This window comes from Aythya fuligula, chromosome 19 (genome assembly GCF_009819795.1).
Source record: "Aythya fuligula isolate bAytFul2 chromosome 19, bAytFul2.pri, whole genome shotgun sequence".
Classification (NCBI taxonomy): Eukaryota; Metazoa; Chordata; class Aves; order Anseriformes; family Anatidae; genus Aythya; species Aythya fuligula.
This window is the reverse complement of record NC_045577.1, coordinates 4,777,073-4,789,433: the sequence shown is the minus strand read 5'-3', so window position 1 is coordinate 4,789,433 and position 12,361 is coordinate 4,777,073. Positions and strand designations below refer to the sequence as shown.

The following is a 12,361-nucleotide window of genomic DNA, read 5'->3' as shown; positions in this document are numbered from 1 at the left end:
GAATCTCAGTTATCTTTAATTGCATATAACTGACCTGGACTGGTTGTTCTTTTGTCTGAATGCTTTCTGTGGGTTAGCTTATGCTGTCTTGAAAGGAGTATAAGTTAAACTGGTCACAAATACTCTGAAGCTATTGCAGAAGTGTTCATATAGGGAAATAGGCTCCGTACGCTGTTCTAAATCTTAACTGTTGCTTAAAACTTTTATTAGTTGTCCTTGCTAGCTGGCAGGAAATTGGCTTTCCCAGCAACGTTGCGTCGTGATGCCTACAAGATGTAAAGAAAGACAGGTTCGTGTTTGGCGTGCTAAGTATGAATGAGAAAACTGAGTAAAAAAAATCAAGAGGAGAGGCAGCTTTTTTCTTCTCTCCTTTTCTACTTTTATGTATTAGCAAAAGTAACCATTTAAGCAAGAATTACCTCCTGCTTTGGCAAGTTCAGCCAGAACAGCTTAAAGAGTATTCACACAACCCCTTCTGCTGCTGTGGAAGTGTGATAATCCGCTGTAGAAGTGAGCGGTAACATCTGGCGCAGCTTTGCAGAGCGCATCCATCTGCCTGTGGCATACCTGTGTCAGGATGAACTATAAGCTGGAGTTCAGCTCTTCGAGCACAACTTCCTCAGGAAGGCCACGAGAGACTGCATGAAGCCAGGTTTCAGCCTGCTGGAAGAACAAACAGTGGCTAGGCTGACAGCTGTAGGATACTCAGTATGGGGGTTTGCAAGACTTAAATAAATTGTGCATCTTAATTATTGTGCGAATGACCAAAGCTAAGGAAAGGCACTTAGCAGAAGTTAAAATAATTAAATTCAATGTATTAGGTGAGAACACATGAGTGGTGCTAGTGTAGGGTCATTTCTGCTGCCTTGCTCCATCTACTAACAGATGTTCCTCTTCTGTTCTTGGACTCCCTTCCTTTTGCCTCATTGCGCGCTTTGGGCTGGTTGGATTTGCATAAGCTGTATACTGACATAGCTGCCACCTGAGCCCCTGACACCAAAAATTTAGTCTGGGGCTTTAGAAGATAATAAGTTTAGCATCAGAGCAGTGTCTTCAGTCCAGAGTTCTGGTGGCTTTTTAAGGGATCACAGCAGCACTGGGGAAGATACAAATCGTGTCCTTGTTCAGTCCCGAGTTTTAATGTTGGCTTTTCCCTGCTGCAGATTATTTGTCCTAAGCAAAGATAGTCTTGTTGTCAAAGAAGAATTTAGGTTTTCTGTTGAATATTGGTCAAGCGCACTTCTTGGGTCTTTAGACTTCAGTGAAATCCATGAAGTGAACACACAGGTGTGAGTAGGTGTGTGCCATACAGAGTGACACCATGTCTGCACTAGTGGGTTTGACCACCACTGTACCAGTTACTGTCCTTGAACTCGGGGCTACCTGCAAGTACTGTTTGATGATGCATGAGTTTTTATCGTCATTTACAGGCAGAATGCAGTAGAATAATTTTATTCTGCTTTCTGTGATGCTCTTACATGTCTGGGTTGTAGTTACATATCCAGTGAAATGCCAGTTTATTTCCATGTAGTTACATTTCAGGAAATAGTTATTTTCAAAGCCTTCAGAACACCTGTACTTGTTTATAAGCATCTTAAGCTTAAAATAATTCTTCTGAAGAGGTAAATGTTGTATGTAGCCCTAAATTATGATTACTCTGACAGTATCCATTTTAAATACAAAATCCCTTTGAACCTCAGAGCCTTTGGCTGTGCAGTGTCCTTTTGTGTTGACGTTATTCAAAAAGCATGAATATGTCACTGGTGGGGGTATTAAATGTATTCCAAAACACTTCTTAAAAAAATCAAACCTGAGGAGGAGGAGTGGCTTTTGCAGAGACTTGGAACAGTGCAGCTGATTTTATTGGCAGCAAGGATGCAGATGCTGAAGTTTTGACCAATTTCTAGAAGGAAGTGCCAAATTTGCGCTCTCGGCATGGTAAAAAGCCAAAGACTTGCAAGCAGTATTGGAATGAGGGAACATTGATGCAGTCATTCATCAGCAGAACTTCAATGTTTTTGGAAGAACAGTACGGGATGAACACAGTTTAAGGCTGAAATCTGACACTAATTAAAACAGTGCTGTTAGCAAAAGTATGAATCCAAAGACAATGAAATAAAAGATACAGGGAAGACAAGGCATTAAAACGGAGAAACGTATTGATGCTTTTCCTACTATTGCATCATGTATATGCATGTCACAACTTCTTTTTCAATTCCGGAGCCTCAGGTGGAGAGACCTAAGGGGGAAGCAAGCTTGCTCGTGCAGGGGCACGTGTAGGTAGGTAGATGTCCACAGAATGCTCCACGTCCGCTGCGTTACCGGCCAGAGGAGGCACTGGCACCGTGCATCTCCCTGCAATGCAAATAAGAGCAGTTGCATGCAAGAGGCTTTTAACAGAAGTGCGAGCTCGTTAGTTTCACAGTTTAGTTGGATCAGGGAATTCAGGAAAAGAGGGAATAACTTCTGTATAGGGATATAAGAAAGCACAAAATGGGGGTAGCCTTTGTTCCCATCATGGATGATCGGTATTTGTTAAAATAATCGTGTAAACTAGAAAGCGTTTGGGGGAATAAATGTTTTAAAAAATAATGAAATAGAACAAAGTATCCTAATTAAGTTGTAAACTAGAGCAAAAGCACAATGTCTAGCTTTCCTATTAATTGAAAAGCCTGCAGCCCAGTTCAACAAGAGGAAAAGCAACGCGTAAATAAATTGGAGACTCTGTTCTTTTGGTTTATTGATGCTGTTCTGGCCAAGTTAAGAATTCAGCCATCCGAAAATGATCAAACATTGTTTGGAAAAAAAAGAATTTCCAAACCAGCCTCATTATCTGAGACAAGCTTAAAAAATATCAATTAGGGTAGTGTAATTTCTCACTTGCCTACTTTAGTTTGCAGAGATGAAACTGTGGGAGTGTCCTGCTTGCTTGCTTATTGCTCTTTTCAAAAGAACCACCAGAGTTTTATCATGATAGACAAATCCCTCGTTAGCCACGAGGGAGAAATAATATAATGATGGGGGGCAAAGAACTGTGCAGCTTAAAAGGAAGCAAATGTGCATGCATTTGGCAGTATTGCAGTGAGCTCAGAAAATTCCATGATGAATCAGTATGTCGGCCACTTCTGTAAAATTCCATTTCTCCAAGTGCAAATAATTTCTTTTTAATATTACTTATATTTGAGAAAATGCCTTTCTGTTTACATGTGTGGTCTGTACATATTTAGATAAGGATCTTTGGAAAACATGTCACTGCGGGGTGCTGTGATCACAAACAAAAGTCATCCTTCTGATTTCACTTTTTTTTAAGCAAACCAACTGGTGCTTAAAAAGCTTTGAATAATGGTAATATGTAAATTTAATGTGCAACTGAGAATTGAGATGATCAATTGTAAATGCTCCAAGTGATTATTTCCCCAACCCACGCCCTAATTTCTGCAGCTTTACGTGGCCTTGTAAGTAAGTGGAGTGTAATGACTTGTTTGGTCAGCAGTCAGCGCAGGCAAAATCTCCAACCCATAAATTATGTAAGCAAAAGACCTTTAGACCAAGCATAATTCTAATAATGAAGCTTTAATTTAAAAAGCTTTGAGTTAGCACTGTGTACATGTATGTAGCTTCATGACATACACTGTAGGGTAATAATCTGTCCAGATGATGTACGTATACGTTGAATGAAGGGACCCAAATGTGTTGTGGTTTGAGCCCCTTGGCAGGTAGGCTTAGCAGAATTCCGTCTACTCCAGACTGTAAAGATGATCTGTGCAAGGTAGTGGGATCTTCTGGGGGAAGGAGGACGTTCTTCTTTGTTTTGGTGGTTTTAGGGGGTGAATGGCCTTGATTCTGGTAAGGAAAAAATCACCAGGATAGAATAGGTAGAAGATCCTATGCGATTAACTTTTGAAAAATACACTTTTGGAAGTAAACCCAGTCTGTAATTCTCTAATAAGCTTTTTTTTTTTTTTTTTTTTTTTAAAGTAGTTCATGTTAAAGCCAAAGACATGTTACGTGAACGAAGAAATTGCCCTCCTAGCATTTCAACTGCGAGAAAAGTGTCTCCTGAGTGCTTTGTTATGATATATTTGACTTTGTGAGGAAGATCGAGCACCATTAATATACGAATGGAGTTTTCATATACTCAGACACTGTGAAAATGTGACTTATGGCACCTGTAAAACATTAGTGGCAATGTTTTCTTTCTGAAAATATAGGCCATGTTGCCATTTAAGAAAAAAAGTGTGAATCTCAAAAATAATGAAAAATAATCCAAGTTCTGTTTTATTTACCTTCAGGTAAAGCTTTTGTATATATTAAAGTATTATTTTCAGTAGTTTTTTGATGTTGTTAAGAATGAGAGTCTCTTTTGATTTTTAAAATGTGGAATTCACACATCCCTGAAACCACGGTTGAAAGAAAAATATCAGCTATCATGAAACTGTACAAGTTGGCACTGGTGTATATCTTAGCTGCTAACTGATATAAATTGATTTTTTTGTTGTTGTTTTATTTCTTAGTCTTCTGAAATAGATTTTATGCTTCATCTGCATGTGTTGGGGGGAAAAAAAGGATCAATCTTGGTGAAATTTTAGAGGAGTATTTCATAAGGAAGTAAAGAGTTCAGCGTTGTGTAAACCACTTGGAATTCCCCCGGGCTGAAGGATGTGGATGCCTGCCTCTGAATGCTGGGGCTTCTTCAGTGGCTGATAAAGAAACAATTGACAATACACCTACACCTAGTGCTGCACCAGTACCGGAGTTCAGTGTATATTTAGCTATTTTATGGATAAAACTATTGCTGTTTACCAGTCTGATGGTTTAAATGGGCAAAGTAGTCATAGAATCATTGAGGTTGGAAAAGTCAAAAGCAGGTGTTGGGTAACCTCAAAGGGTTTGAGCTCATCTTGGCTTCCCTTGTATCCACGTGAGCTTTTTGGTACCCATAATATCTTCTGACAGTATGTTTTGTGTGGGTTCCCTGAGCAAAGATAGTTTGTTTGGAAATAGCATTCTCTTGTCTGTAAGCAAATATTTTGAGGGGACCGTTACGATTTTAGCTAAGATTTACTGTCGTGGGCAATGCTGGCAGAAAAGGGTATTTATTTTGCAGGAGGAAAAATGCACAGAATGGGACTTTCATTTCATGTACCATTGAATCTCCTGGTGAGGTTTTTGATGCTACCAGTGCTGCTTTGGCACTACTTTCAGCCTTGTTTCTGCTCATCAGAACAAACGATTAATAAAGAATTTCCCAGTCTTTTCAGTTAACACCCTTCTGCCCCCAAAAAGGAGTGTGTTCAGTGCAGTACAGCTTGTGATGCTTTAATAATGTATAAATCAAGCTGGACAGAAGCTGCCTGTCAGTTTTATTAACTTTGACCTTTTCTCCCATTATAAGGCTGGTTCGGTAAATATTTAATGGGCCCTTATAGATTTTGACAGTCGGATCTGCATTCTTGGAAGCAGAGGTAGATTATGTATAAATACTTATAATTAATAAAAATGGCTTAATCACTAGGAGTCAGCCTTCAAGGACAGGATTGTTTTTTAGAATATATTTATTTTTAATTCCTATTTTTCTCGTGCCTGACCGCGAAATGTCAGGCTAGCCAGGAGGTTAGGAAATGTTTTCCAAAGGTTACATTTAAAATTCATCTATGATTAGCACCTGTGATTACGTCTGTCTTTGAGCGAGTGACCACACGATGTTATTTGCTTGGAGTACCTGTCAATGTCGTTCTGAGCAGAGGACGTAACGGGGTGGTGTCACCAGCACGAGATGGCTGAAGGAGCACTGCTGTAACGAGATGCAAGAAATAAAGGGAAGGGCACAATGCTGGAGTCAGAGGGGCCTTCTGCCAGAGCTGTCTTTCCCTTTATCTCCCCGTGTATTGCTCTCGCTGCACATTCCGGTGGTGAAGATTGAAAACTAAGCCCTTGACACTTTGAAACATCGCCTTTCAAACGTGTGCTGTCCATTGCTCTCATCGATTTTCTGCGTTCCAGAAATCTGTAGGAGAAAAACAAATTCAAGCAAAATTCATTGGCCTAAGATGAGCTGTTGGGGCAATAAACCAGCCCTCCCCTCGGTGGCTGAGTGCCGTTCTCTTCCCGTTAGCCACGCTGTGCATCCTTGTGCCCTGCCACGGCTGAGATCAAATAGCAAAGCAGCCGTCTAAGCCAGGGGACTGGTAGAAAGAAAGCCTTTGGGTTGCCCTAAATATTGGTGTTTGGGACAGATTGACTCACTGGATAGCTTTGCTCATTTTAATCCCCTTTTTCAGGTAGATGGCTTTACCAAGCTGTTTCCTTCGTTTTCAGTCAGTACCCCCCAGAACAGCTTTGCCCAAGACCACTTCGTTTTCTGAACATTTGTAAGTCCCAGTTTCCTATCTAACGAGGATCATGGGATCGGTGTTAGTACTGTTAAACAGGTCACCTTCTTCAGAACAAATCTGTGGGGTGATAGAAGGGACTGCATTTGTCTGACACTGCATCGTGAGCTTCTGCGCCCACCTTCCTGCTCCAAACGGGGAGCTGAAAGCGTGCAGAGGTGAACTTGAAACTTGTTGCACTTGAAGCTGGTTGCAGGACAGACACAGCGTTTTGGCTGTTTTTAGATCTAAGCAGTGAGAATGTGCTCCAAAACTTGTAAATTCACGTATGTCCTTCATAAATTTGTTTTTTTTATTGGCAATTAAAATAAAAGGTTAGAGGAGAAAGCTACTGAATGTGAATCTTTCTTCTGCGATGCTAGTGAAATGTGTGAGTAGGTATTTCAAAGGCCAGGTTTTGCTTTAGAGGGCAGAAACTTCTTTGTGAATGTTGCGTATTTTTGTTGAAGAAAAAAAAAAAGAATGTTATTTTAAAAAAATGTTTATACAGTGAAAGGGTCAAACCTTTCTTCCTCTTACCTTCCTTTAGATAGTTTGGATGCTTGATCCCTTTAGAGGAGGAGCTGTCTTAACGTTTAAAAGCAAGTCCAAGCTTCAGGAGAGTTAGGACTTGATAAAGTCTTTGATTCATCATCTTATTTTCCCTGTGGCATAATTTCCTTGTAATATCTATTTTACAACAGGCTGTTTTTATATGCTTTTCTTCATGTCATCTTCTATCCAAGCAATACATGAAATAGCATACATAAGCTTGCCGGCTGTAATTTTAATAAAGTGGTGCAGGTTGTAGAGGTCTGACACAGAGTGCTGCATTGGTGTATATTTTAATATTTTTTTTTTTTTTTTTTTTTTATTATTATCCAGTTGCAGTACCATGCAGGGCTAGCATCTGGCCTTTTGAATCAGCAGTCTTTGAAGCGGTCAGCCAACCAGATGGGAGTATCTGCAAAACGCAGACCCAAAGCCCAGCCAACGACTCTCGTCTTACCCCCTCAGTAAGTAATGGACTATTTTGAAGAGCTTGCATGGTGGGGTGGGGTTATTTTTGACTTTTTACTGTAATCATTTTTATTAAAAAATCCATAATAATGAAAACATTGTGCTTGCATTTTTGTTTCCTGTTGGGTGGGTGGGGTACCCTATGGAAGCAATATTTTGTTTCTTCTACTTTCGGAGGCACTTTGATAACAGAAAAGTTGCAAGGATTCTTCTTCATAACAGGGCATATAAGTTTTTACAACACGAGATTGTCATTGAGGAATGATGTTCCCTTGATTAGTATGACTTGGAGCTTCAAGTAGCACTTTTCTGAAGGTCCTAAAAGGCTGAAGCCAAAAAGTCTTTGGTGTGAGTACTTTCTTGACAAATGTCTGTTCTGAGTCCATCTGTTCACCATATGTTAATTTTGCATTGGATCTAAACCTCTTTTACAGGTGACAAGCAATTATGAGGACACTTAGAAACTGTTTGAGGACATAGAGTATCAACACTTTAGGCGGTCTGTGTACTGATGCCAACAACACAGAGCTGTCCACAACTAAACTTTAAAAATTAATAAACTGCTTGAAATATTTAGTTGCATATAAGAAAATGATTATTATGTAGAAAATGAAGTGCTAAGCAATTATTCATCGTACTGAGCATATTTGTAGTGTGTGGAAGCTGCGTGTTTTTTCACAGAACAGGAGTCACTGATGTCTAAACACTGTGCTACTAAAAACTTGGTCATAATGATGAAAGTCCTTGTTGTCACTGGAGTCCACAGGGCGAAGTTGATGAAGGAATCAAAAGGAGGGTAGATTTTCTTTTCTTTATATGAAATGATAACAGATCCCAGTAAACAGAACTCTCCCCTTGTATATTAACTTTAAAGGGTTGCTAATTCAGGAATCCATAAAATGTTCTGTCGCTTTACTGGTACATCAATGGAACAGGAAAGGTTAGAAGGGCAGCTGTAGCAGAACCACAGGTTTGCAAAACAGATGCTTTTTCTGTTACGTTTGTGAAAGAACAGTGGGGGATTGTGACAAACTTTGGTTCAATAATTGTTTTCTTTGTTGGGGTGTCGAGTTTTGAGGTTAAAATTTCTCTGATTGAAGTCTGCAAACTAGAGCACTGTGATACCAGTTGTCACGGGCTTTATTCAGAGGCCTTAAAATAAAACCATATTTATCATGGCTTCCCCAATTACTAGCGGTACTAATAACGAGTGAGAAAGAGCTGGCTTACACTTTTGCACATAAAAGTCTGTACCTGTATATTCTATGTCATGAACAAACAACAACAAAAAAACACTGAAGAGTTTCAGCTGCATAAATCTTAAGGTGGGGTGTGCGGTATACAAATTTAAAAGTATTGTACGTCTTTTTATCTGCAGGTGATTTTTGCTTTTCATTCAATGCTGCCTTTATCTGCAATTTGGAGATAGAATTAAATTTGAACACAGTAACTAAAATTTGGCTAGTCTTTGAATTATATTTTAGTATATTATCACCATTTCCAGCATTATTCACAGTGAAAATATGTTTGTACTGAGCTGAGCCCTTTATCTATCCCTGGTTTCTTGTTCTCTGACTTCTTTGACCTTTCTGTTTTTGTTCTTATTTGCTATCACTGTGTGTCCTAAAAGAGAAAAATAGTTATATTAAGTCAAATCATATAGCTGTTGAGCTCAATACCATGTCTCTAACACAAGGCAGAGGCAGATTATGAAAAGACTTATGAAAATAGACTTATGAAAAAGTGTTCTGGAAAAAAAAAAAGGTATGGCAAATGGGATTTTAACATCTTGATTTTGCTATAGTTTCATGCAAATAATGATGAATAATTCTCTGATATTCTTTTATTCATTCTCTTTAAAATGCAAAGGAAGAAAACATTCAGGTACAGAACTACGTATCTCCTTGAAAGGGCATCTTAGGGAAAAAGGTGGACTTTTCTGACTTCAATGCAAATTTTCCCATGGCAATTCAGGAATTTTATTTTATTTTTTAAAGCTTTATTGATTAGGCAGGAAAGGGGTAACTATTTTTTGTCACTTTTTGCTTTGATTTATGCTAATAAAATAAAGTTCAGTGACAAGTCTTCAGGCTGAGTAACAATGTGCTATGAGTCAAGCATATATTAAATGTTGTTCAGAACAACTATATTACCTAGAGCTTTTCTTAAACATAAGTAGAGAAAACTGGCTATGTACCAAGACGTCATTTTAGGATTGGAGGAAATAGCAGCACTGCAGTAATCCTTTTCAGTCAGTAAAGAAATGCAGGAAACACTCTTGCTCAGGAGGTAACAATGATTTGGACAAAGTATCTTCAAAAACCTCTTTATTTCGATGCTGATTCTGGATACGTATGCTTTGATATCTAATGGCTTTATTTTAGTCACATCAGAGAGCATGCTACTGAAGTTTTTATTTATTTTCCTGTTTCTTGAAGAAACTGTGTAGGTAACTTTTGCTATTGGTATTCATACCTGCTGTATCCTAAATGGTGGTGCAATCTGAGCAGTTATCTTGCTAACCCTATCTTTGGTCTCCATTGTTATGGTGAGACTTGAGTTTTATCCCCCATGCTGACTATTGCCAAGTGGTATGTCTTGGAAGAGTGGGGATGCAAAACTTGACTTTTGTCTTGTTTCAACTCATTATTCACTTGAGGCCTTGGTTTTTCTCCTTGATCTTTTTTTTTTTTTTTTCTCCTTTCCTCTGCAAAATACCTATTAAGAAAATGTATATAAAATAAAAAAACTTCAGCCTGTCTTACATGCTAAGCAATTTCTTCCTACCTTCTGCTTGCAGAAGGAGCTAGAGAAGGGGTTTTGCTAGTGGCCAAACTGATGCTCAGTAGTCCTGCTCGTTTGTCCCATGTCAGTCTTAGGCCATCTTTTGATATACTCTGGTTTGGGAGTGAGAAGCTCTACGTTATCAGTAGTAGATATCTGTAACAGCAGCAGCAATTTTGAATAAGATACTTTTTAAAATGGAAGGTCTCTGTCCTATGTGACTGCTCTCAGTAAAATTTCCATTTTCTCACTCTTTTTGTAATCTGAGGGCTTCTGAGGGTGCTGGATTGAAACAGGCAGCTTAGCACATCAGGTGGCATCTCTCACCTGATTTTGCTGCATCTCAGTTTTGAAAAGAGGCCTTTTGGTGCTCCTGTTTGCTTTTCAGTATTGGTTTCCACTGGCTCTGAAAGTGCAGAATACTGGCTTGCTGTGTATCGCGTTTCTAGCCAAGTGTATCTGTATGAGAAAGTGACTAACTGCTGGCTGCTTTCTCTTCTTGCTTTGTCCCTCCTTCTGTCTTCTATTAACAAGACATCTCCCTGTACTTGCTAATAGATGCGTTCCCTCACATGCTTCTCATCTGGCTGCTGCTTCCTTCCTTCTGGTACAGAATCGCGGAGCAGCGTGTGCTGAAGTGCTGAAAGCTGTCAGCTCCTTCCAAGTGACTAGGGAAGCGTATACATGCAACACTTCGGGAAGCCAGCATGGCTTATTTTTGGGGGGTCTGAGCTGGGGGTGGAGTGGGTTTGCTTTATTTTATTTATTAAAAAAAAAAAAAAAGATTCTTAGGTTTATTTTATTTGTTTGTTTGTTTGTTTTTATCCCCCTTGAAATATATTCATTGATGCGGGTAATTAATCTTGTATTATTCTACAGCAAGTGTCTGAAAAGCAAATTCCTGCTGGTGATGTCGGCTCCCCGAGCACTGCAGGAGCTGAGCACTGTGCCCTAAGCATTCCAGGAGGGCCAGGAGCAGCGAGCCCACACAGGTCCCTGCCAGCACGTGTCCCTGCCAGCTGCCACCCTGCTGAGAGCCTGGCAGGCTCGGCTGTGGCACCGTGCTGCTGAGAAATGACAGCAGCAAACCACTGCGAGGTGAGGAGGAGGAGAGAAAAGAGGAAGCGCAGGACGTTGGCTTTGTGCTCTTGCAGTTGTATTTGTTGGCACACACACAGGAGAGTCAGTTAGTATTAATGGGAATTTTTAGGGGTCTCAGCTGAAAACCCTGGGACTCTGATAGCTCTGTGGCATGGGGTATTTGCGGTGTTCCCAAATTAATCATCTGCCTTCCCTGCCTGGAAGGAAATTGCCAGAAGAAGAACTTGCTCACCACTATAAGTACTGAGACTCTTGCCCTTTATGGTGCCTTCTAGGGTCATTTGTTGTGACATTTGTAGTTTTGCAGAAATAAGGACACTATAAACAATAAACAATTGCAAGTCTGCTGCTTGTTTGACAACTTCAAGCTCAGTGGATAGAGAGGCTTGAGTAAAAATGAGTCCAATTTTTTGTTTTAGGACACTTCAACTTGTCTTGTAAATCTCGTGTGCTCTGATGGATTTCCTAACTTGACAGTGAAAACATTTTAATAGATTGAGTAAAAATCTTTGTGAATTTAAACTGTATTGCTAGAAGCAGACCAACAAAATTACTTTTCCTTTTTTTTTTTAAAAAAAAAAAGACATGCTGCCGATAATGCTGTTGTAGATAAATGAGCAACAAAAAGCCATGAAGATAATTTTTCTTTTAGAAGGGAATAAGGACTTGAGGATAGAGTGCTGGGTAGGGACTCAGGAGGGCTGGTTTTTTAGTGGTGTAATACCAGTTTTGTATAGTCTCAAGGTGCCATATAACAAAATTCTGTTCCCACATCATGTATCCACAGAATGCAGAGTCTTAAGCACTGACTTCTTCCATCTTTCTGGTTGTGTAAGTGGCTGGATTAATAAGAAATCTTCTGTCAAGATTGCTTCCACAATTTATTGTACCCATGCCATCATCTTTTGATGGCTTCCATTCCCTTTCTTTTTCTAGAGAAGATGGGTATATTCAAAAGAAGTTCATACTTGCTTTGGAGCTACTTTACCAGAAGATGCTCTTCAGTGAGCAGTCTCCTTTAGGAGCTTATTTACAGGCTCAGCAGATACGTGTTCATCTGGATGTAGAAAATAAACTTACAAATA

The 12,361-nt window shown here is 39.5% G+C and overlaps 1 protein-coding gene across 1 annotated transcript in view; it reads left to right on the top strand.

Annotated features, from left to right (window-relative positions):
• The window catches only part of MED27 (mediator complex subunit 27), a 94,422-nt gene that overhangs the window by 27,041 nt on the left and 55,020 nt on the right, over window positions 1–12,361 (top strand). Inside the window, exon 3 of the mRNA XM_032200591.1 lies at window positions 7,257–7,387. Within this exon, the coding sequence (XP_032056482.1) occupies window positions 7,257–7,387 (131 nt within the window). The remainder of the gene's footprint in view (window positions 1–7,256; window positions 7,388–12,361) is intronic.